The following is a 26,075-nucleotide window of genomic DNA, read 5'->3' as shown; positions in this document are numbered from 1 at the left end:
CTTCGTAATTACTTTTCATCGGTCCACTTCGGAACAAAAATTAAACAGATCTCTAAATATAGGACGAGTCATCACCCCCTCCCTCCCCATCCTTAATAAGGTGCTAATTTAACAAGCTTGACAGACTTTACACAAATGCATCCACGTGCTCCTTATTAAAATATTTTAAGAGCCGAGTGACTCCGCGGTGTTCAGGGTTTCTCTACCCCCAGCCGCCGAACGCCAATTGTTCCTAAATATAGTTGTATTTTTTTTTCCTCAAGCTTTTATCACCCACACAATAGATTAATGTTAGTCGGAAATCGACTATAAATGGTTTCCCTGAGAGCGCTCAATGTATTTACAGGGTCAGTAAGCGGTATGTTTAATTTAGCTCTGTGCCAGGAATACGTATAAGACACACATCAACTGCGGTTCTTTTCAGCAAATGAGAAGTGCGTACAAAATTCTAAAAAACAAACACTTAACCCTTTAATAACTAGAACTGAAGCCGCAATATGTATATTTTCTTCGTTATTGGAGGTCCGAGATCTCACAATAGTAGCTGTAGTTCTATAGCAGTTGGAGAATGTACCTTTTTGGCTGGCTCTGTGTCCTGTCTGATATTGAAAGGGTTATATCAAGACTGTTAAACCCCAGTGCTGGAGGCCCACATAGGCTCCGCAACCTCAGAAAACACTTAGTTCATTTTCATGTGGTTTGCGTTGTGTTTGATCACATTGTGATTAGATAAATAATGTCACTAGGGCTAGATGGTTAAAGGGATCTTGAGATAAACACATTATTTTGCTATAATCCATGCCCCGATATAAAATAGTGGGATATATCCGTAACTTGTTTGTTTTTCCTCAATAATACTATACCGCTAAATATGCTGGTATTTAATAAATGCTAGATAATTATAACTTGGAGTGCCTTTACTCCAATGAGCACAGGATCCCCATTTTAAAGGAACACTTCATGCACCATAGCCCCTAAAACTGGCTAAAGCAGTGCAGTGGCACCATAACCACTTTAATGTATAACCGCAATGTAAGCAGAACGGTTAGACTTCTTTCCAAGTATCTGTCGGCTGCCACTCCCTGCCTCCACTACAGCGACGGGAGGGAGGATGAGTAGATCACAAAGCTCCACAGCAGTGAAACTCACAGCAATGTGCAGCGTTCATTAATGTATTGCAGAGCTCCACAGCAGTGAAACTCACAGCAATGTGCAGCGTTCATTAATGTATCGCAGAGCTCCACCGCGATAAAACTCACAGCAACGTGCAGCGTTCATTAATGTATCGCAGAGCTCCACCGCAATAAAACTCACAGCAATGTGCAGCGTTCATTAATGTATCGCAGAGCTCCACCGCGATAAAACTCACAGCAACGTGCAGCGTTCATTAATGTATCGCAGAGCTTCACCGCAATAAAACTCACAGCAACGTGCAGCGTTCATTAATGTATCACAGAGCTCCTCTGCAATAAAACTTACAGCAAAGCGCAGTGTGTACGTTTACTTTTGTTTAATGAATTTTACATTTTATTTTAGATTAAAAGTAGTGACATTAAAATCTGCCGCTGTTTTATAAACTTCCTGCCATAATGAAAGCTGATTTTTTTTTTTTTTTTGCCTCTGAGATGCTTGGCAGTGTAAGGGTTAATGGACTCACCCAGGAATTCTTGCTTTCCCAACCTGGTCAGAATATCATCGTGGGATATTAATAGACAGACAGGTTGTGAAAACATTTTGGCAGCTGCAAGTTTCACCGATATGGTATCTTCCCACTTATGTGGGGTGGGGAGTTTGGAGAAATTCCGAACTCTGACTCTCCAAATCCTGACCCAAGATCTGCCGCACAACAACGGACCGAGGACTTCAGGAATCAAGGTAAAATGTCCGTAATCGTAGGAGATCTCAGCATATTATATATATTATGGGTTATTCGCTAATTGGGGGGATTGCGGAGAATTTACATCAAATTGCACGTTTTAGCCCAAAATAGCCAAATTGGAAAATAATTTGCCGACGTTGGAGAGTGTGTGTTGTGGCTGATTTGTTCTAAAATGTGTGATTTCCTTCCCAATTCTCCACATTTCTCAGTTTAGTAAATAAGCCTCTATAATATGTTTGTCTTTTTTGAATCATTTCAGAGATTGCTTTATGGGGGTTAGTGACGGAGCCTGCAGAATAGGGCAATAGAAGGCGGGTGCCCCCTGAATATTGGCCGTCTCTGCATTTGGGATTTTAGAGGATGTATAGAGAGGCACTGCTTATTCACATACTGGCGTTGCACTGGAAGAATTTTGGGGACACCCCTGTGATTAGGGTTCTAAATGGACATCCAACTGGGGGCGAGTGAGATCACTGCTTTACCTGTCTGATTAGAAAAGGGTTAAACATATTTATTATTATTATCTAATTATACATAGCAGCTCACAATGTTCTTCCCGTCCCCATGTGGATCTGTTAAATACCATGGCAGATGAATTTCCCAGTTAATTAGATGTGATCTGTATATAAAGTGAGATTAATGTATAACATCAGAGGGGGAGCTAACCAGAGCAAGCCTGGGTGGATGGGGAATCTCACTGCCTAGCTCCAAGTCTTCCTGCTTTACAAGAGATCACAGAGCTCCACAGCAACCAAACTCACAGCAATATACAGTGTGTATCACAGAGCTCCACAGCAATATACAGTGTGTGTGTATCACAGAGCTCCACAGCAACCAAACTCACAGCAATATACAGTGTGTGTGTATCACAGAGCTTCACCGCAATATCCAGTGTGTACAAGTGCAACACAGAGCTCCACATCAATAAAACTCACAGCAATGTGCAGTGTGTGAGTGTATCACAGAGCTCCACAGCAATAAAACTCACAGTGATATATAATATTGTGGTGGATGCATATAACAGGTTTATTATGTCTGTCTATTAGAACATTTGCAATTAGAGCAGTGTATCAGAACTATGTATTGTAAGCTGTGCATTAAGTGGGTTAACATTTCATTAGTTTATTCTCTGTATTAGAGCTGTGTATTGTTAATATTACCGACCCCTCCACTGGATATCGATAATATTACCGACCCCCTCCACTGGATACTGATATTACAGACCTCCTCCACTGGATATCGATAATATTACCGATCTCCTCCACTGGATATTGATAATATTACCGACCCCTACACTGGATACTGATATTACAGACCCCCTCCACTGGATATCGATAATATTACCGACCCCCTCCGCTGGGTATCGATAATATTACCGACCCCCTCCACTGGATATCGATAATATTACCGACCCCCTCCACTGGATACTGAATTACAGACCCCCTCCACTGGATATCGATAATATTATACACACCCTCCACTGGATACTGATATTACAGACCCCCTCCACTGGATACTGATAATATTACAGACCCCCTCCACTGGATATCAATAATATTACAGATCCCCTCCACTGGATATTAATAATATTACAGAACCCCTCCATTGGATATATTTTATATTGCAGACCCCCTCCACTGGATATCAATAATATTACACACACCCTCCACTGGATATATTTCATATTGCAGACCCCCTCCATTGGATATAAATAATATTACAGACCCCCTCCACTGGATACTGATATTACAGATCCCCTCAACTGGATATATTTCATATTGCAGACCCCCTCCATTGGATATCAATAATATTACAGGCTCCCTCCACTGGATATATTTCATATTACAGACCCCCTCCATTGGATATATTTCATATTACAGACCCCCTCCATTGGATATATTTCATATTACAGACCACCCACTAGCTATCCACACTATTACAGACCCCCACCAATTGTCTATACTGACAGATCCTCCACCATCTGTTCATTATATTAATGGACCCCCACCAGCTGTCCATTTTATAGCAGCCCCCCTAAATAACTGCCCAGTATAGTACAGTCTTTGTCAATAGTTGCCCATTAGAGTACACTCGCTATCAATAACTGGCCATACAATTAGAGACCCCTTACAAACTGCACATACAGTACTATTAAAGACCCCCTCCCAGTTATTGCTGACCACCCACCGGCTCCGACTGCCTAGTGCCCCCACCTTGTTTAACAGATGGTTTTTGAAGACTGTTTTGGCTATTTTCCAAGACCAGTGTCTGTGTATAGAGCTGTATAGTGAGAGCTAAGTCTCTGTATATGAGCTCTCTGTGTATTGGCTGTATATTGAGAGTTTTGTCTGTATATGAAGCTTGGGTTTGAGATATAACATTTCCATGCGTAGAGAAATGTGTTTTTAGATTGTAAGCTTGCAGACAAGGCTCTTGATAACTGGATTGTTTGTCAAACCTTTAGTTATTATGTCATTGACTTAATTAACCCAACGCTGCGGAAGGTGTTGCTGCTATATAAGTTAATAATGTGAATGGTAATTTTAATAAATTAATGTATGTTGGGACTTATGAGACTACGTGCCAGTGAGTGAGGTAGAGGTCGGTCTGTGTATTTTCAGATAAGTGATATATATCCTGACAGATGTCATCATTAGCGATGACACTTATTGTGACCCACATTCCCCGGCCCTGGGGTGGGTGTCCTGGGGAAGCTGTGCCTGACATTCACTAGTCTCCAGTGTCAGACTTTCCTTACAGAGGAGATTCCTGGCCGGTGTAGACAGCCCCTAATTATAGGCCAGACACAGGCAGAGACATAGCACTGAGTGGCTGATGAAAAGGGGCAGGAGATGGATGTGCTTGTTATTACTCTGCTTGGTGGAGACTGTAAAACATTCTCCAAATTAAATACTTCTCCTGTGTCCGAGGAGCGAGGAGCTAGTAAGGAGTGATGGGAGACATGGCCGGAGATAGGGATTCGAAAGATTGATTTCAATATCTATCAATGGGAAGAGAGAGAGCCATATGTATCAATGGGAAGAGATATAACCATATGTATCAATGGGAAGAGATATAGCCATATGTATCAATGGGAAGAGATAGAGCCATATGTATCAATGGGAAGAGATAGAGCCATATGTATCAATGGGAAGAGATAGAGCCATATGTATCAATGGGAAGAGATAGAGCCATATGTATCAATGGGAAGAGAGAGAGCCATATGTATCAATGGGAAGAGAGAGAGCCATATGTATCAATGGGAAGAGAGAGAGCCATATGTATCAATGGGAAGAGAGAGAGCCATATGTATCAATGGGAAGAGAGAGAGCCATATGTATCAATGGGAAGAGAGAGAGCCATTTGTATCAATGGGAAGAGAGAGAGCCATATGTATCAATGGGAAGAGAGAGAGCCATATGTATCAATGGGAAGAGAGAGAGCCAAATGTATCAATGGGAAGAGAGAGAGCCAAATGTATCAATGGGAAGAGAGAGAGCCATATGTATCAATGGGAAGAGAGAGAGCCATATGTATCAATGGGAAGAGAGAGAGCCATATGTATCAATGGGAAGAGAGAGAGCCATATGTATCAATGGGAAGAGAGAGAGCCATATGTATCAATGGGAAGAGAGAGAGCCATATGTATCAATGGGAAGAGAGAGAGCCATATGTATCAATGGGAAGAGAGAGAGCCATATGTATCAATGGGAAGAGAGAGAGCCATATGTATCAATGGGAAGAGAGAGAGCCATATGTATCAATGGGAAGAGAGAGAGCCATATGTATCAATGGGAAGAGAGAGAGACATTTGTATCAATGGGAAGAGAGAGAGACATTTGTATCAATGGGAAGAGAGCGAGCCATTTGTATCAATGGGAAGAGAGAGAGCCATATGTATCAATGGGAAGAGATATAGCCATATGTATCAATGGGAAGAGAGAGAGCCATATGTATCAATGGGAAGAGATATAACCATATGTATCAATGGGACGAGATATAGCCATATGTATCAATGGGACGAGATATAGCCATATGTATCAATGGGAAGAGAGAGAGCCATATGTATCAATGGGAAGAGAGAGAGCCATATGTATCAATGGGAAGAGAGAGAGCCATATGTATCAATGGGAAGAGAGAGAGCCATATGTATCAATGGGAAGAGAGAGAGCCATATGTATCAATGGGAAGAGAGAGAGCCATATGTATCAATGGGAAGAGATAGAGCCCTATGTATCAATGGGAAGATATTATTATTATTATTATTATTATTATTTATCAGACTATTCCCGTATTCACATCCTGACACCTCTCACATATTCTCTTGATGTATCTACATGAACTCCCTCTTTCATCCTACAATGCATCCCCATCCTACTCTCTGAGTCCAAACTATATTGTGCAATTCATCCCTGTTACATCTCTCCAGAACTATCCTTCTTCTGCAAAAAATTCTAATACTCTAACTTTCTAGATTCATCTCCCTGAACCCTAACCAGGTTACAGTGAGTATGCGCTCAGGTAGTGTGTGTTATAGGAGGTGTGGGGAGCTGCAGCGAGTGTGTTGCTCAGGTAGTGTGTGTTATAGGAGGTGTGGGGAGCTGCAGTGAGTGTGCGCTCAGGTAGTGTGGGTTATAGGAGGTGTGGGGAGCTGCAGTGAGTGTGCGCTCAGGTAGTGTGTGTTATAGGAGGTGTGGGGAGCTGCAGTGAGTGTGCGCTCAGGTAGTGTGTGTTATAGGAGGTGTGGGGAGCTGCAGTGAGTGTGCGCTCAGGTAGTGTGGGATATAGGAGGTGCGGGGAGCTGCACTGAGTGTGCTGCTCAGGTAGTGTGTGCTATAGGAGGTGAGGGGAGCTGCAGAGGTTGTGCTGCTCAGGTAGTGTGTTATAGGAGGTGTGGGGATCTGCAGTGAGTGTGCTGCTCAGGTAGTGTGGGTTATAGGAGGTGTGGGGATCTGCAGTGAGTGTGCTGCTCAGGTAGTGTGGGTTATAGGAGGTGCGGGGAGCTGCGGTGAGCGTGCTGCTCAGGTAGTGTGGGGATCTGCAGTGAGTGTGTTGCTCAGGTAGGGTGGGTTATAGGAGGTGCGGGGAGCTGCGGTGAGCGTGCTGCTCAGGTAGTGTGGGTTATAGGAGGTGCGGGGAGCTGCGGTGAGCGTCCTGCTCAGGTAGTGTGGCTTATAGGAGGTGCGGGGAGCTGCGGTGAGCGTGCTGCTCAGGTAGTGTGGGTTATAGGAGGTGCGGGGAGCTGGGGTGAGCATGCTGCTCAGGTAGTGTGGGTTATTGGAGGTGTGGGGAGCTGCGTGAGCATACTGCTCAGGTAGTGTGGGTTATAGGAGGTGTGGGGAGCTGCATGAGCATACTGTTTAGGTAGTGTGCGTTATAGGAGGTGTGGGGAGCTGGGGTAAGTGTGCTGCTGGGTAATGTGGGAATTGTCCAGAACAATGCTTTAGAAGGAGGTAATGAGGGTGAATGGGTGTCTGGATTCAAATATTACTACTAATGCCATCGGTTGACATGGTAATTGCTCCAGAACTTTACACAATGCAATTTCTATTATTGATTAAAATTATTAACTTTTCTTTTAAATTCCTCTTATACAGTTTTACCTGTAGTTGATCTGTCTCCAAAATCTCATATTTCAGGAACTCTCACCTTGTCACGATGTCACAGAAAAAATCGTCATCCAAGAGTAGCCGCTCCCGACCGAAATCTACAGCTTCACCGTCTGCCACCAACAGTTACTACACGGACTCTCTGGGGTTCATGGCGATGGATTGCAATGTCCCTGGCCTCTCCAACGTCATCCTGCAAAGACTGAACATGAAGAGCTACGAAGAATATCGGTACATGGATCTTTCAATTGTTTGTCGCCTCTCTCGGAACGTCTCTCTCTTTTGTCAACTGCAACATCGTACAGGTTTACTCATAGAGTTCTATTATCCTTCTCTTCCCTCCAGCCCATTTAACAATGAGTGTTCTCTACAGTAATCTGTAGCTCAGGGTAGCCATTTGTTTATAAGTTAAATGTGTAAAGACCATTTCTGGTGCATAGATCTGAAAGTGGAGCAGTTGCCATGGAAACCAGTGGAATGTTCCAGCTAATTGCTCCTAGATTAGAACTTACTACCTTTACAGTCCACGTTTCCCTTGGTTGTGCAATCCAAGAAAGGCCTATCTTTGGGAGCACATGAAGATCATTTGAATGTCGATGAGCATATAGATTTCGTATGACATTTTAATACCGTATTTTACAGTCTGCACTATCCAGTTTGTCCTTATTAATTCCTCTCTGAATTGTTTGTCATTTTAAGGGACACTACATTGGCTATTTTATATCATGGTAAATAGCTTCATGGACTATCGTAGAATTGATTTAAAGCAGTATCGTTGACATTTCATAGGTGTAACTTTCACTTTTGTAATTGTTTTAATGTTTGCCACTTAAAATGTTGGTGTTTCAATCTCATTAACTGTCACTCTCCTAAAACAACTGTTCACATCTCGCCTGACAATCTTGGAGTTAACCTTGATTAAGCAGCGTCCTCTCACGGAGGATTGTCTGATTCAGCCCCAGTGAAAAAACGTCTTGTTATCACAACATAGCGCAGTTGTTACTTGTTATGCAATATTTTATTTATTATATATGGCTATATAAGGCATTTTATGCAGATTTTCTCATTAATCTCCTCTACAATAAATTGTGTCAGTGTGTATGTTTCTCATTTGTTTGTGGGTTTGCCAATCTCCAATCCCCCTTTAATGTCAATTCAGCTCTAGTTCCCAGGTTGCAGGATTTGTTAAAAAGGGGGAAAACAAAGACAAATGAGAAATTCCTGTAAGCAGACACATTTGCATAAAATGCCCTGCCTGTGCCTTTTATAAGGGTTATATCAATCATACATCTGATTCATACATTTAAAATAAAAATGAATAATGTAAGTAACTTCTGGGTTCTAAATACCCCTATCTCTTTACATTTTCCTTTGTAAATGTCCTCAGGACTGCACTTACTGGTACAAGTCTTGCTACAAATTATGGCATCCGAACGTACTCGGAGATGTTTCAGAAGATGGAAGATACCTACAAATTCTGTGCTCAGTGTAAGAAACTCCCATCTCACCTCTCCGATCCTCGCAACATGAGGCGCTGCAAAAGGTATACCGTTAATAAATAAGCCTGTACTTCCTATACCTTGGAACTGCATGTGTGGCAGACTACCTTTCCCACAATGCACTGCAAGGCATGCAGCATCGTTGCTGTGTACGGTACTGCCTCTCACTGCATTAGACTTACAACAGCCTTAAATTAACTATTAACAAACTGTATCCAGTGTTTACGTACCATTTCTGTAAGTCGTATGTCGTATATGTTTTGTTAGAATTGAATATTTGCCTTGCTTACCTATAGTACAGCGATGCGAAATATGTTGACGCTATATAAATCATTGTAATTGTAGGGACCTTTGTGGTGTATTCACTAAAGCTTGAACTGCAGAATAATATCTGCTTCCAACACATAAATTAAAGTTTATAGAGGTCCAAGGGGTGCATCTCATGTGATCAAGTGTGAGAATAAATATTTCATATATGTGTGACGCAAACAGAATTCCTTCTGGCGCAATACAATAATCAGATCAATAAACACCCTCTCCCGTGTTCGTTACCATCTCCACTGAGCTTTAATCAGACGTTCTGATCAGCAAATAATACAGTGACTGGTAACGTCTTGTCAGGGGCTCGCGTCGGTCTTTCTTGGTCAGAGAGCCCTTAACCAGACGTTCTGATCAGCAAATAATACAGTGACTGGTAACGTCTTGTCAGGGGCTCGCGTCGGTCTTTCTTGGTCAGAGAGCCCTTAACCAGACGTTCTGATCAGCAAATAATACAGTGACTGGTAACGTCTTGTCAGGGGCTCGCGTCGGTCTTTCTTGGTCAGAGAGCGTGCCTGATGAGATGGAATGCGTTCACACATGGTTCAAGACGTTCTCTTGTCCTGTTAGCACTTTAACAGATATACACATTCTGTGTCACCCAGCTCTCAGATTGTCCTTCATTCCAAAGACTTTGTTTATCTGCGATCCGTATAACCTTAGGGAGTCATCGAGATTGCTATCACAATATAAATGACCATACTAGAGGATGGCTGTCTCTTTTCCTCATTTTCCTCTGGTTATCCAGTAACTCCACATATAACAGCATGGCAATGTTAATTTAGTAATACATAAATACTAACAAATCATATACAATTCTATAAAGGGTAATGGCATTATAATCGCATAGATGAAGGACCATGATTCACAAAACATGTGCGTTTAATCAGTGGTGAAACTGGCCACAAATGTGTATTGTACAAGTTAGACGTAATAGAAAACTACTACTGCAACTGAGATGGCTGTCAGAGAGGATTTAAATAGTGCTAATAACTCCAAACTGTCCTCAATTCAGTGCGACCCCTGTTCCTCCACTCTGCGTTGGTTGTCTGGTGTTCTGCTTCGGGTGCCATTACACATTTTTGTAAAAGCAGAGTATTAAAGTGTTATTGGACGCTAGCATAATTCAGGGTGTAGCTGCCCATACCAGGGTCCTGCACATGTCAGACGGAAGGCTAGAGGGACAGCCAGTCATCCAGACACACACCAGAGTAACATGCCCCCCTTTATATTGGAAGGGGTGGTAGTGCCAGCCAGGTGTAGTAGATGTGATTAGCAGCATCCACATATTCCTAACCATAAATTCAGCACACCCCAAACTGTACAGCATTGGATGTACACATGGCCTGATGCCCACATTTGTACATTCACAAGACACTGGCACAAGCACACAGTAATTCGCTATGTGAGTGGCACCAAAGACAGGCATCAATAAGTACATTAAATGTTAGATATCTCTATCTGGCTAGCACAATATGTGGGTTAAATTAGGAGGACAACGTAAAAACCAGAGACTGACATCTTCTCCATAACAGAGTCCTTTTAAATGTATTTAATGTAAAAGCTGGATAGTAGGAAAAGCTAAATATTCACTAAACAACGGATTGTAGCTGAGCTGATCTGCAAAATGCAGGGAAAATAGCAGATTTGAAAATATTCTCCGATTTGTCTCAAGTCACAGTTTTTGCTATTTTAGCTTCGATTTTATGATCGAGGGTTTGTTTCGCTACCATTCGGTGTTTAGTGAACAAATCCCTTTGAAGGAAAATGGAGAATTATTTTCTAACGGTAAAGAAACACGAAGCTATTAGTAAAGGGCGCAGTGTCCGTTCTCCCTCTACCGTCGCACTGTTAGTTATCAGTCTGCAGGCGCAGTGTTGGGAATTTCAGTAATATACATCCGTGCAGAGAAACACGGCAGCTTTGTATGGACTTGGCAACGCCAACATGTGTCGGACATCGACTAAATCCGTCCAGGTGATTGGTTTAGCACATGCCAAAAACATTTGTTCAATTTCTTATGTTCTCTACAAGCTGTTTGTCTGATTGGCTATTCAGGGTTATTAACTAAGAGTTTTAACTTATTAACTCGGAGCTGTAACAAATGAAAACACGAATAGCGAAATGTAGGCTAAAGTAGTCAAACAGTAGATCTGGTTTGGAGAATTTTTTCATTTCAGCTTTTTAGCCTAAAATAAAATTAACTTTTAATTTCCGTTTTAAATCGCAACAATTGATATTTTAGTGAATACTTCTCTAAAGAAAGGGAATGTGTATATATCTAAAAAGCCGTTTTCCTTTACAGTATTTTGTTCTTGTCTTATCCCTGAAGCGTTTCATTCGGTTTTTGCTCTCAAGGTTTTTTTGCGCTTTGCATCCGTTCACATATATTAAAGGGACCCTATAGTTAAAGGACCACTATAGGCACCCAGGCCATTTCAGCTCAATGAAGTGGTCTGGGTGCCAGGTCCCTCTAGTTTTAACCCTGAAGCAAAAACATAGCAGTTTCAGAGAACCTGCTATATTTACATTGAGGGTTAATCCAGCCTCTATTGGCTGTCTCCTTGACAGCAGCTAGAGGTGCTTCCGCGACCCTCAATGCGAAAATCGCACTGAACTCACGCTGGACGTCCATAGGAAAGCATTGAGTAATGCTTTCCTATGGGCGATTTGAATGTGTGCGTGGCTCTTGCTGCGCATGCGCATTCAGAGTTGACATCGGCAGGGAGATGAGGTCACCAGTGCCGAGGGAGCCCGGCACTGGATTAAGGCAAGTGGCTGAAGGGGTTTTAACCTTTTCAGCCCAGTGGGATGGGGGCCATGAGGGAGGGAGGGACCTAATAACCCTATAGGGCCAGGAAAACGAGTTATAAATACATCATTTTACTTAATGAAGCCGTTTTGATGTATAGATTATGCCCCTGCAGTCTTACTGCTCCATTATCTGCCGTTTAGGAGTTAAATCACTTTGTTTATACTGCCCTAGCAACACCCCCCTGCATGTGATTTACACAATTCTTCCTAAACACTTCCTTTAAAGAGTCATCTAATGTTTATACTTCCTTTATTGCAAATTCTATTTATTTTAGAATCTTTTATCGCTTGCTCTGTTAATAACTTGATAGACCCTGCAGGAGCCTCCTGTATGTAGTTAAAGTCCAATTTACAGAGCGGGAGATAAAACTTTTAAAGTGAGTTACATCTGATTGAAAACGAAACCATGCTTTCATACAGGCTGTGTCAGTCACAGTCAGAGGGGGTGTGGCTAGGGCTGCATAAACAGAAACAAAAGTGATTTAACTCCTAAATGACAGAGAATTGAGCAGTGAGACTGCAGGGGCATGATTTCTACACCAACACTGGTTCATTCGGCTAAAGTTGATTTGGTGACTATAGTGTCCCTTTAAATATTTATCAATATCCTTTTATTTGTGAATTGTATTCAATACAATTTTCTGCTTTTTATTTATTCCTTTTCACTCATTTGGGCCTTTTCCATCCTAATATCCTATTATTTTTGATATGTGACCCTTTGTCTTGCAGATGTCAGAACGTGTATTACTGTAGCTCAGAGTGTATTCGGGAGAACTGGGCATCGCACAAGAAATTCTGCCGGAAACTAAAGTTGGCAGCGATTGACAGATTAGTCGAATGGCTGGTCTTTACAGGTAACATCCATAAAGTTCATAAACATTAACCTTCAAGACTATATACCAAGGGTGCCCATATTGGAATAAAATACCAATAATGCTTTTCTGTGCCATAGACAAGGTTGCTTTTTTACCTAATGGTCACCGGTCGCTAACAGTGTGGGTTTTATACCTTCACCATCATTTGAAGACAATTAAGAGCCAGTGGAGTATCTGTATTCGCAATTAATTTCCCTGTTCCCTTCAAAACACCAGCATTTTTAGTTTTCAGAATCTGCTGCACGTGTGGAATCTCGGAGTACAGAAGGGGGATATTCAAGCCAGTGGCAATAGATCACCCCCTCTCTTGCTTACGTTTCAGTTTGCCCTGTTCATTTTTTGAAGCTGCTATTGATTCACCACTAACAGTTCCATGGTTTTACAGTGAAGCATGTCAAGTGCCTACTGCCACAGGAAGATGCAAACCGATATCTAGCCCCCAGCAGATGATGAACTGTTGTTGGCACGTAAGTGCAGGCAGAGACCTAAACTGGAGACAATGTGGACAATTGAGATTGGTATTCGACTGTCCATGGTTGCACGTCGTACAACTCCTAGAGTACTGATGACCCATCGAACCATCGGAAAAGCATTTCTGGCATTAAGTAATGTATACTCCAATATCAATTCTTTAAAAACAACCAACACCAAAGACAAACTGTATAATATTGAGCTTATGATACGCCGTGAGCTTTCTCAGCTGTAGTCTGCTACAAAATCGAACGTCGTGGGATGATCATATTCCTCTGTAACAGACGTATGCAGCTGCAGGCAACAATAATTCCGGTGACACAGGAACACTGGAGACTAGTTCCAAGATAATTGTAACTGTATTTTCTGAAATATAATTACTTTTTAAATTAAATGAATCTCGTAAGTGCCATCGTGTTGCTGTCTTTGCCGATTATTCATATTGACATATGTAAAGGTATTAATAATGCAACATACATAGATGTGCGGGTTGGCGGGTAGGAGACAGTTTGAATACAACCTCAGGGTCTAACATTTTACATATCTTGACTTGTTTAGTGTTATGAATTCTTATACATAACTTTCATTGGCATATTCAATGCCTGCCATTTTTCCATAACTTTCGAACTCAGATAAAACTATGACTAGCTGCAGCTATCACGATAGTGTCAATTAATGTCCCTAGTTCTTGTGTTTAAGATTATATCTACGGTATATTTCTAACGCTTGAGTTCAGTTGTGCTTGACTCATTGGTCATATTTTCTATTTAAGGAGATATTCCATTTACGACTGGACCTTGGAAAAAAACGCATTCGGAGATAAAGAGCTGGGAAGACTGGTTTGCCATGCAGGAGGATCACGAGGAGAAACTAGACAACATACTGTCTGGCCGCTACATGGCAATGCTGTGGTCCAACGCTGGGAAGCCCAGGCCAGAAAATAATGATCTCAGGGAATCCGTAAAGCGCTTGACATGTGACTTTTTCTCTCGACCAATGTGCATTGGTTTTGCCATGAATACCTTCCATGTTGACCCCTATAGTGGACCCATCACAATACACGTTGTTGGAGCTTCTCACATCGAGACCTTGAACATCAGGACCACAGATTACGATGAACTTGCCAAGATGTTTCCTGGAAATCAGGGCCTGGAAGTGGTGATGGTAGGACCCGAAATTGTAGACAGTCCAGTCATGAGACCCCCACTGACGGCATTTGGACCACGTGGGAGAGTATATCTGAGTGGATTTAGAGGACTGTACCATGTCTTCTGGGAGACTCTGATAGAAACCAAAAAGGCTGCAAGACCTGATCTTGTGGTGGGCTTCCATCCAGGTGTGTATAACTAGTTTGCCTATTTATAATGGCCAATGCTCCACAAACACGATTTATCTATTTGTCTATTTAAGATTTCTTCAGTACGTGTGTGTCTAGAAGCAGGAATAATGCTTTAAGTCATGGGATTTTGAACCAGGAGAGAAACATAGCAATGCACCTCTCAGCAAAGCCAAACAACCACCTGCTGGACCCATATATTTAGACTCTGAGATTGGGGCAGTAAATAGATCAGATGGTTTCTCAGTAGAGGAGAGTAAAGTGAAACATTACCACCACCCAGCTTGTTCCCAGTAGTTCAGGCTTTATAGGGAGTTAAAAAAAATCCTGCGTATTTACTGCCGTGGAGACATTTAGCTGTGAATCTCTTGTGAAGCCTGTTTATCCAACCCCTGCCTACCAGCAACAGTAGCTCAAGCCCTAAGTACAGCTGGAAAACATTTCTCATACTGAGGTTAACAGACAGCTGAAGGAAGGCACAGAAGAGAGAGAGGCCAATAAATTCTGGGCTGGGGTAAATATCTGGATAACTCCCGAGTTAGACCACCAAATCCAGGACCAACAGTCTTGCAACGTCCTGTGTAGTGGATTAAATCTAATGGGAGTAGGGGACCCCATTAGAAGCAACAGGAAACTTGTTTTACGTGGTGAAATTATCACTCAAACTTATTAACTCATATTATATAGACTCATTTCAGTCCAAGCTCTGATTAATGTAAGAGAAACAGGGACAAAAGGGTCAGTAAAGTCTTCTAACTTTTTGAAAACCCATGAGGATACGTCCTTTAAAGGGACACTATAGTCACCAGAACAACTATAGCTGATTGAATTTGTTATGGTGAGTAGAATCATTACCTTCAGGCTTTTTGCTGTAAACACTGTCTTTTCAGAGAAAATGCAGTGTTTACATTACAGCCTAGTGATAACTTCACTGGCCACTCCTCAGATAGCTGTTAGAGATCCTTCCTGGGTCATGGCTGCCTAAAATGCATCCAAACATTCAGTATCTCCTCCCTCTGCATGCAGACACTGAACTTTCCTCATAGAGATACATTGATTCAATTCATCTCTATGAGGAGATGCTGATTGGCCAGGGCTGTGTTTGAATCATGCTGGCTCTGCCCCTGATCTGCCTCTTTGTCAGTCTCAGCCAATCCTATGGGGAAGCATTGTGATTGGCTCAGATCACCACTTCTGATGATGTCAGCAGACTGCTTGTTTTTTTGTTTATGCAAACAGCATGCAGAGTTACAGCTTCAGGTTTGAATACAGTAAGATTTGTACTATATTTATGGAGGCATGAGGGTCACAGGGGGGCTAGATGGTGGTTTTAACACTATAGGGTCAGGAATACATGTTTGCGTTCCTGACCTTATAGTGATCCTTTAATGTTAGGATATTAAGTCCCTCCTACTCGGAACAGTAGGCCACACCCATAAACTGATCCTGCTCCCCCACTAGACTCCTTCCCTGTTAATACACAGACTAGTAAAGAATAAACAGTTGGAAAAAAAATGTCCCTGAATACCTAATCGTAGCCAATATGTTTATATAAACTTTTAAAATTATTTAATTTTTTAAGAAATATATTTTTGATATCAAAAAACAAATCATTTGAAAATCTAATGTAACAATATTATATCAAAGCCATGATTTATTTTTATCTCACCGAGATATACAGGCTTAGGGACACTGGGACCTATTGGTTCTATTGCTGAACCTAACAAAGTGGCTGAGGTTAAATTCCGACTCTTATCTCACATTATGTGGTTTGGTTGGGACAACTGTGTCACTGTCCAATGGTTATGGACTGCGTGTCTCATTATCCAAGGGCTGGTGAGAATTGCAGTTAGAGCCAGCTCGTATGCCACTGCCGGCATATTATACATATAAAACAGGTGCTGATCCTTTCTTTCTGTTCCTGTAACGAGGTCCACGATGTGCGACATGACTTTATCCGACCAGTAATCCTCCTGAGCTTTACGTGAACTCAGCTCACTATATATAAATACTGGGCCCCGCCACCCCTGGAATTTCTCACCTCCGGCTCCATACGACTGGACATGTAACCCATCCTGGGTCGTACTTTGCATGCAGTGTGTACAGAGTTCACTTCAACAGGGAGTTTTCGAGAATTTAAAGTGATTTTCAAAGTTTTGGGCCACAGTAACTGATTTGGAAAAAATATCAAACAAATTCTCCAAGTTGGCTATGTTTCCACAAGAGCTAGTCAAATAAAGTTTGAATTTCCCTTTAAATCCGTGACCATTCCCACTTTAGTGAATAAGTCTGTAAGTCTCTATTTATGCCGAACACAATCGTGTACAATTTCCATCTCACCGTCCTTTATTCTTCCAGGATTCCATGTCTCCCAGGGTCTGACAGAGGGATGGCTCCCCACTCTGCTGCTACTGAGGGACTACCAGATCCCATCTCTGTTCACCTTGTACAGGTAACGGTAATAGTTAGAGGGCATTTCGATGGGCACTGCGTTCATAGCTTTCTCTTCAAGTTGTGCGGCTGGTTGTGCCAAGTTCAATTAATGTATAACACAGTCCAAATAGAATTTATAGTAATATTTATCCTCTAGGTCAGGGCTCAATACTTCCACTAGCCAATGACGAGTAGAAATTCCCCCCCAGTGAGCTTACCATGGTGGCCCCAGTTTTACATTGGAGATCATATTTTAGGCTTGTGTAGGGGCGTAGGATTTGAAATTTTAATCACATTGCCCCAGGTTCTGACCCAAATCTGTGCCCTCATCAGAAGGATTAAGATCCCACATAGCCCGACTGGTTATCGTTTTGGGGCCACAACCTCTTCACATAGAGCTGGGTTATGGGGCCAAGCAAATTCCTAGTTTCAGAGCCCCTGTGTAACTCGTGAGCGGCTGCCTATAGTCACCTTATGGTTAACCCTGCTCTGGGTCTCATTATGGTAATGATATGATATAATCTGAGTTCCTATCACTGATAATATTGGGCATATAGAACCAGACACGGACACAGCCCCACGTAACAAGGTGATACTTTAACAGAGTACAGTTGGTAGGAGCAGTGACACAGTGCTACACAAGGGTGTACTTACAGTGACAGTGCAACAAGGGTGTACTTACAGTGACACAGTGCAATGAGGGGGTACTTACAGTGACAGTGTGGCTAGAGGGTATTCACAATGACACAGTGCTGATAGGGGGGCACTCATTGTGACACTGTCCTGGTAGAGGTCTCTCATTGTGACATAGTGCTGGTAGGGGGGCTGTCATTGTGACACTGTCCTGGTAGAGGTCTCTCATTGTGACATAGTGCTGGTAGAGGGACACCCATTGTGACACAGTAGTGGTAAGGGGGCTGTCATTGTGACATAGTGCTGGTAGGGGGGCTGTCATTGTGACACAGTGCTGGTAGGGGGGCTCTCATTGTGACATTGTACTGATAGGGGGCTCTCATTGTGACATAGTGCTGGTAGGGGGGCTCTCATTGTGACATTGTACTGATAGGGGGCTCTCATTGTGACATAGTGCTGGTAGGGGGGCTCTCATTGTGATATAGTGCTGGGAGGGGGGCTCTCATTGTGACACAGTGCTGGTAGGGGGTCTCTCATTGTGACATAGTGCTGGTAGGGGGACACCCATTGTGATACAGTAGTGGTAGGGGGGCTGTCATTGTGACATAGTGCTGGTAGGGGGGCTTTCATTGTGACATAGTGCTGGTAGGGGTGCTCTCATTGTGACACAGTGCTGGTAGGGGGTTTATTGTGACATAGTACTGGTAGGGGGGCTGTCATTGTGACATAGTGCTGGTAGGGGGACACCCATTGTGACACAGTGCTGGTAGGGGGGGGGGCTCTCATTGTAACACAGTGCTGGTAGGGGGGGTTCTCATTGTGACACATTGCTGGTAAGGGGCTCTCATTGTGACACAGTGCTGGTAAGGGGCTGTCATTGTGACACAGTGCTGGTAGGGGGGCTCTCATTGTGACATAGTGCTGGTAGGGGGGCTCTCATTGTGACATAGTGCTGGTAGGGGGCTCTCATTGTGACAGTGCTGGTAGGGAGGGATATCTCATTGTGACACAGTGCTGCTGGGTGGCTGTCATTGTGACACAGTGCTGTTGGTTGGCTGTCATTGTGACATAGTACTGGTAGGGGGGCTCTCATTGTGACACAGTACTGGTAGGGGGCTGTCATTGTGACACAGTGCTGTTGGGTGGCTGTCATTGTGACACAGTGCTGGTAGGGGGGCTCTCATTGTGACACAGTACTGGTAGGGGGGCTCTCATCGTGGCACAGTACTGGTAGGGGGCTCTCATTGTGACACAGTACTGATAGGGGATCTCTCATTGTGACACAGTACTGGTAGGGGGCTGTCATTGTGACATAGTACTGGTAGGTGGGCTCTCATTGTCACATAGTGCTGGTAGGGGGGCTCTCATTGTGACACAGTACTGGTAGGGGGCTGTCATTGTGACATAGTGCTGGTAAGGGGGCTCTCATTGTGACACAGTACTTGTAGGGGGCTGTCATTGTGACATAGTGCTGGTAGGGGGGCTCTCATTGTGACACAGTGCTGGTAGGGGGGCTGTCATTGTGACACAGTACTGGTAGGGGGGCTCTCATTGTGACACAGTACTGGTAGGGGGCTGTCCTTGTGACATAGTACTGGTAGGGGGCTGTCATTGTGACATAGTGCTGGTAGGGGGGCTGTCATTGTGACATAGTGCTGGTAGGGGGGCTGTCATTGTGACACAGTGCTGGTAGGGGGGCTCTCATTGTGACACAGTACTGGTAGGGGGGCTCTCATTGTGACATAGTGCTGGTAGGGGGGCTCTCATTGTGACATAGTGCTGCTGGGTGGCTGTCATTGTGACACTCACAGTGCTGGTAGGGTGGCTGTCATTGTGACACAGTGCTGGTAGGGGGGCTCTCATTGTGACACAGTGCTGGTAGGGGGGCTCTCATTGTGACACAGTACTGGTAGGGGGCTGTCATTGTGACACAGTGCTGGTAGGGGGCTGTCATTGTGACATAGTGCTGGTAGGGGGGCTGTCATTGTGACAGTGCTGGTAGGGGGGCTCTCATTGTGACATAGTGCTGCTGGGTGGCTCTCATTGTGACATAGTGCTGGTAGGGGGGCTGTCATTGTGACAGTGCTGGTAGGGGGGCTCTCATTGTGACACAGTGCTGGTAGGGGGGCTGTCATTGTGACACAGTACTGGTAGGGGGGCTCTCATTGTGACACAGTACTGGTAGGGGGCTGTCATTGTGACACAGTACTTGTAGGAGGCTGTCATTGTGACATAGTGCTGGTAGGGGGGCTCTCATTGTGACACAGTGCTGGTAGGGGGGCTGTCATTGTGACACAGTACTGGTAGGGGGGCTCTCATTGTGACACAGTACTGGTAGGGGGCTGTCATTGTGACATAGTACTGGTAGGGGGCTGTCATTGTGACATAGTGCTGGTAGGGGGGCTGTCATTGTGACATAGTGCTGGTAGGGGGGCTGTCATTGTGACACAGTGCTGGTAGGGGGGCTCTCATTGTGACACAGTACTGGTAGGGGGGCTCTCATTGTGACATAGTGCTGGTAGGGGGGCTCTCATTGTGACATAGTGCTGCTGGGTGGCTGTCATTGTGACACTCACAGTGCTGGTAGGGGGGCTGTCATTGTGACACAGTGCTGGTAGGGGGGCTCTCATTGTGACACAGTACTGGTAGGGGGGCTCTCATTGTGACACAGTGCTGGTAGGGGGGCTGTCATTGTGACACAGTACTGGTAGGGGGGCTCTCATTGTGACACAGTACTGGTAGGGGGCTGTCATTGTGACACAGTACTTGTAGGAGGCTGTCATTGTGACATAGTGCTGGTAGGGGGGCTCTCATTGTGACACAGTGCTGGTAGGGGGGCTGTCATTGTGACACAGTACTGGTAGGGGGGCTCTCATTGTGACACAGTACTGGTAGGGGGCTGTCCTTGTGACATAGTACTGGTAGGGGGCTGTCATTGTGACATAGTGCTGGTAGGGGGGCTGTCATTGTGACATAGTGCTGGTAGGGGGGCTGTCATTGTGACACAGTGCTGGTAGGGGGGCTCTCATTGTGACACAGTACTGGTAGGGGGGCTCTCATTGTGACATAGTGCTGGTAGGGGGGCTCTCATTGTGACATAGTGCTGCTGGGTGGCTGTCATTGTGACACTCACAGTGCTGGTAGGGTGGCTGTCATTGTGACACAGTGCTGGTAGGGGGGCTCTCATTGTGACACAGTGCTGGTAGGGGGGCTCTCATTGTGACACAGTACTGGTAGGGGGCTGTCATTGTGACACAGTGCTGGTAGGGGGCTGTCATTGTGACATAGTGCTGGTAGGGGGGCTGTCATTGTGACAGTGCTGGTAGGGGGGCTCTCATTGTGACATAGTGCTGCTGGGTGGCTCTCATTGTGACATAGTGCTGGTAGGGGGGCTGTCATTGTGACAGTGCTGGTAGGGGGGCTCTCATTGTGACACAGTGCTGGTAGGGGGGCTGTCATTGTGACACAGTACTGGTAGGGGGGCTCTCATTGTGACACAGTACTGGTAGGGGGCTGTCATTGTGACACAGTACTTGTAGGAGGCTGTCATTGTGACATAGTGCTGGTAGGGGGGCTCTCATTGTGACACAGTGCTGGTAGGGGGGCTGTCATTGTGACACAGTACTGGTAGGGGGGCTCTCATTGTGACACAGTACTGGTAGGGGGCTGTCCTTGTGACATAGTACTGGTAGGGGGCTGTCATTGTGACATAGTGCTGGTAGGGGGGCTGTCATTGTGACATAGTGCTGGTAGGGGGGCTGTCATTGTGACACAGTGCTGGTAGGGGGGCTCTCATTGTGACACAGTACTGGTAGGGGGGCTCTCATTGTGACATAGTGCTGGTAGGGGGGCTCTCATTGTGACATAGTGCTGCTGGGTGGCTGTCATTGTGACACTCACAGTGCTGGTAGGGTGGCTATCATTGTGACACAGTGCTGGTAGGGGGGCTCTCATTGTGACACAGTACTGGTAGGGGGCTGTCATTGTGACACAGTGCTGGTAGGGGGCTGTCATTGTGACATAGTGCTGGTAGGGGGGCTGTCATTGTGACAGTGCTGGTAGGGGGGCTCTCATTGTGACATAGTGCTGCTGGGTGGCTCTCATTGTGACATAGTGCTGGTAGGGGGGCTGTCATTGTGACAGTGCTGGTAGGGGGGCTCTCATTGTGACATAGTGCTGCTGGGTGGCTCTCATTGTGACATAGTGCTGGTAGGGGGGCTGTCATTGTGACATAGTGCTGGTAGAGGGGCTGTCATTGTGACATAGTGCTGGTAGGGGGGCTGTCATTGTGACATAGTGCTGCTGGGTGGCTCTCATTGTGACATAGTGCTGGTAGGGGGGCTGTCATTGTGACATAGTGCTGGTAGGGGGGCTGTCATTGTGACAGTGCTGGTAGGGGGGCTGTCATTGTGACACAGTGCTGGTAGGGGGGCTGTCATTGTGACATAGTGCTGGTAGGGGGGCTGTCATTGTGACATAGTGCTGGTAGGGGGGCTGTCATTGTGACATAGTGCTGGTAGGGGGGCTGTCATTGTGACATAGTGCTGCTGGGTGGCTCTCATTGTGACACAGTACTGGTAGGGGGACTGTCATTGTGACATAGTGCTGGTAGGGGGGCTGTCATTGTGACAAAGTGCTGGTAGGGGGGCTGTCATTGTGACATAGTGCTGGTAGAGGGGCTGTCATTGTGACATAGTGCTGCTGGGTGGCTCTCATTGTGACATAGTGCTGGTAGGGGGGCTGTCATTGTGACATAGTGCTGGTAGGGGGGCTGTCATTGTGACATAGTGCTGCTGGGTGGCTCTCATTGTGACACAGTACTGGTAGGGGGACTGTCATTGTGACATAGTGCTGGTAGGGGGGCTGTCATTGTGACAAAGTGCTGGTAGGGGGGCTGTCATTGTGACATAGTGCTGGTAGGGGGGCTGTCATTGTGACATAGTGCTGCTTAGTGGCTCTCATTGTGACATAGTGCTGGTAGGGGGGCTGTCATTGTGACATAGTGCTGGTAGAGGGGCTGTCATTGTGACACAGTACTGGTAGGGGGACTGTCATTGTGACATAGTGCTGGTAGGGGGGCTGTCATTGTGACAAAGTGCTGGTAGGGGGGCTGTCATTGTGACATAGTGCTGCTGGGTGGCTCTCATTGTGACATAGTGCTGGTAGGGGGGCTCTCATTGTGACATAGTGCTGGTAGGGGGGCTGTCATTGTGACATAGTGCTGGTAGAGGGGCTGTCATTGTGACATAGTGCTGGTAGGGGGCTGTCATTGTGACACAGTACTGGTAGGGGGTCTCTCATTTTGACAAAGTGCTGGTAGGGGGGCTGTCATTGTGACACAGTACTGGTAGGGGGTCTCTCATTTTGACAAAGTGCTGGTAGGGGGGCTGTCATTGTGACATAGTGCTGGTAGAGGGGCTGTCATTGTGACATAGTGCTGGTAGGGGGGCTGTCATTGTGACAAAGTGCTGGTAGGGGGGCTGTCATTGTGACATAGTGCTGCTGGGTGGCTGTCACTGAAGTCCTGTTACAATTTTCTCTTTGCAGTGAACATGAATTGAAGTATTCTCTTCAGATCCTGGCAGAGCTGGACACCAATGTTTTAGGATGCGGTCCTCTCCCTTTCTCATCTTTGAAGCTCGAGCAGGTCCAGTCCGACCCTAACAAACAGCCTGTGAACAGCAACGCTCTATACCTGACCTTCAAGGGTCCCACATGGCAGGATTCTGAGGCCAACATGGGGGACCTCGAATAAATCTAAACTGAACCCCTGCGTCCCATTGTCCATCGTTCACAGCACCATGTTAATCAGAGCCCAATTATCTATTATCTAATATCTATTTTAATGATTCGATTTCAGAATAGTGTCAAATGTTTCTGCTTTCTAACTAGAAGTATTGACAAATGCCACTAAATACTCTTAATTGGAAACCATACTTCCTTTGTCCACCAGATGGCAGCGGCTGGCATTATTTGGTTGTAAGGTTTCGATTAGCATTAGCACGTCAGTATGTAGAGCAGCGAATATTTTCTTTGAAATCAGTCATTACCGGGTATTTTCGTTCCATTTTACTAACTATTTAGCAATAGCCTTATCGTTTTGGTAAGGTCTGCTTTGATTAATGTGCTGATTTAAATGGAACAAAAAAGTACAATAAATTCTTGGTAGAAAAATCCCCCCATTCCAAGTGATAAGCAAAAAATATCCATTATTTATTTTATATCAATGCATTAAAAAAAAGGGATGGGTGCAACAAACGTGCTGTATGATGGATTCTACAAAGAGAATATTTACTGTGCACAAAATAAGATAATGCAATATTAAAAGAGGCGTAATGCCCATATCGCATATATCAGACAATCTGGTTGGCAGAAGATTTGGCGATACTGTGCCTGTTCTTCAAAATGGTCTAGCTGAGATATCTGGTGCCAGCCATTGATGTGGTAATTAAGAGCGATTTAACCGATTTATTGTTAGTTAAAGGGACACTACAATTACCAAACTTTAGCTAAATGAAGCAGGTTTGGTGTATAGATCATGCCACTGAAGTCTCACGGCTCAACTTTCTGCTGTTTAGGAGTTAAATCACTTTTCTTTCTGTTTATGAGAAGTCTTTGCAAGGCAGGTGCTCTAGGCCTCTTGAGTGTATCTCCACTGAGCTAACCAAACCAGGAAATAACAGGATCGGTTGTCTGATTGACAGCCAGGGGGGATGTAACAAGGTTAATTTATAAAACTGCCTATTTGCATTGAAATCTGCACTTATTGTCAAAAGAAAAAAGAGAGAACAGACTTCACACATGAAGCCGTTCAACAAGTGCGTTAGGTGTGATGAGTTGTCCTTTAAAAAGGAATTTTTAATCAAATCAATTGAATTATTTTTCTACAACCTTTTATCATTTCATTTCAGCAGTCATTTTGCTATGCACTCTGACCCTATCAATAATCTGATATATGAGTAAAAACAACAACAAAGGTCATTGCAATGCGCTATCTTCCTTTCCAGTATGAGAGGCAGCTTAAATCTAATTAGCAAAAGTCAGGAAATATCAATTTATAATTTCTTTTTATTGTAAACAGTTGTTTGTATTTTATATTATATGTAATATTGGTTCCAGTTCCAATATATTCTTTAAAGTGAACCTCACTCCTGTATGGGCATTAAATGTATCACTCTCACTACAGTAACTTGCGTTAACGTTCTTCTTTGAGCTTGCTGTTGTAACATTATAGTACGTCTAAAAGACTGGACTGAATTTGATAATTATTCAAATCCTGTACTTTCTATGGGACTCACGACTCCAAGTTGTCCCAGATCAGACTTGCGCAAACCGTACGACTGACTGAATTTATCCAGATTTACATTTTGTGAATATCCGATTTGCAAACCCAGGAAAATGTACTGAAAACCCAGGGATTTATAATGGTGCAAAGAGCCTCATCTTGGCAGTTTGTGGAGTATTATTACCAAAATTGAAATCACAGGAAATGTGAGTTGATTAGTATTACCTGCCTGAGTTTGGGCCTCTTTAGAAAGCAGCTGTGGCCTCATGTTGAAATTATATTTTCTAAATAAACCTGTGCATAAATGCATTTCAGGTGGTGCCAACGAATGCAATTCCTTTTAATCTACCCACACTAATCAATATGTCTGGAATGCACCGGTGGAGTTATAAGGATCGGTTTGTTCGGGCACAGATTAAAAGGCATTCGATTTGTTTGTATCAGCTGAAACACATATGTCCTCAAGCCTATTTCTACATAATATGTATTTAAGAGTTCCATGTCATAGTACAAATATATTTTATAAAAAAATCACAAAACAATATCTTTAAAAAAAATAGCACAACTCAATAACCATATTTATTACCTGAATTGAAGGATACTGTTTTGTCAAATTGTCCAATGTACGTTAACTCTGGTGTGAATCACATTAACCTCCTGATTGTACGTTCATTTTGTATCTGTTATCAGGATACAAGACCGGTTTGAACGCTGAATGTTGGAATTTGGAAAAAAAAATGTTTTAACTAGGTTAACTAAAAGGTCATTTTTGGTGCCTTTTTGAATACTGATTATTGTTAATTTTACATGTAATTTCCCTCTTTGCAGTGGAATTAAATATTACATATCTCAAATAAATGAAATTGTTTTTGCAAATTAAATAACCTGGGCCTGATTGTCTAACAAAAGTTTTTTTTGGTTAA

At 44.0% G+C, this 26,075-nt stretch overlaps 1 protein-coding gene across 1 annotated transcript; it reads left to right on the top strand.

The window, feature by feature from the left end:
* The first annotated feature begins 1,796 nt into the window (after positions 1–1,796).
* MSS51 (MSS51 mitochondrial translational activator) lies at positions 1,797–24,318 on the top strand. Its single transcript, XM_063429036.1, has 7 exons — positions 1,797–1,875; positions 7,519–7,719; positions 8,876–9,031; positions 12,849–12,973; positions 14,238–14,801; positions 17,160–17,253; positions 23,415–24,318. The coding sequence occupies exons 2-7, from the start codon at positions 7,538–7,540 to the stop codon at positions 23,620–23,622; spliced, it is 1,329 nt and encodes a 442-aa protein (XP_063285106.1). The 5' UTR covers positions 1,797–1,875; positions 7,519–7,537; the 3' UTR covers positions 23,623–24,318.
* The last annotated feature ends 1,757 nt before the right edge of the window (positions 24,319–26,075 follow it).

Source organism: Pelobates fuscus, chromosome 8 (genome assembly GCF_036172605.1).
Source record: "Pelobates fuscus isolate aPelFus1 chromosome 8, aPelFus1.pri, whole genome shotgun sequence".
Lineage (NCBI taxonomy): Eukaryota > Metazoa > Chordata > Amphibia > Anura > Pelobatidae > Pelobates > Pelobates fuscus.
The sequence above is the reverse complement of the archived record's forward strand: the minus strand, read 5'-3'. Positions and strand labels throughout refer to the sequence as shown.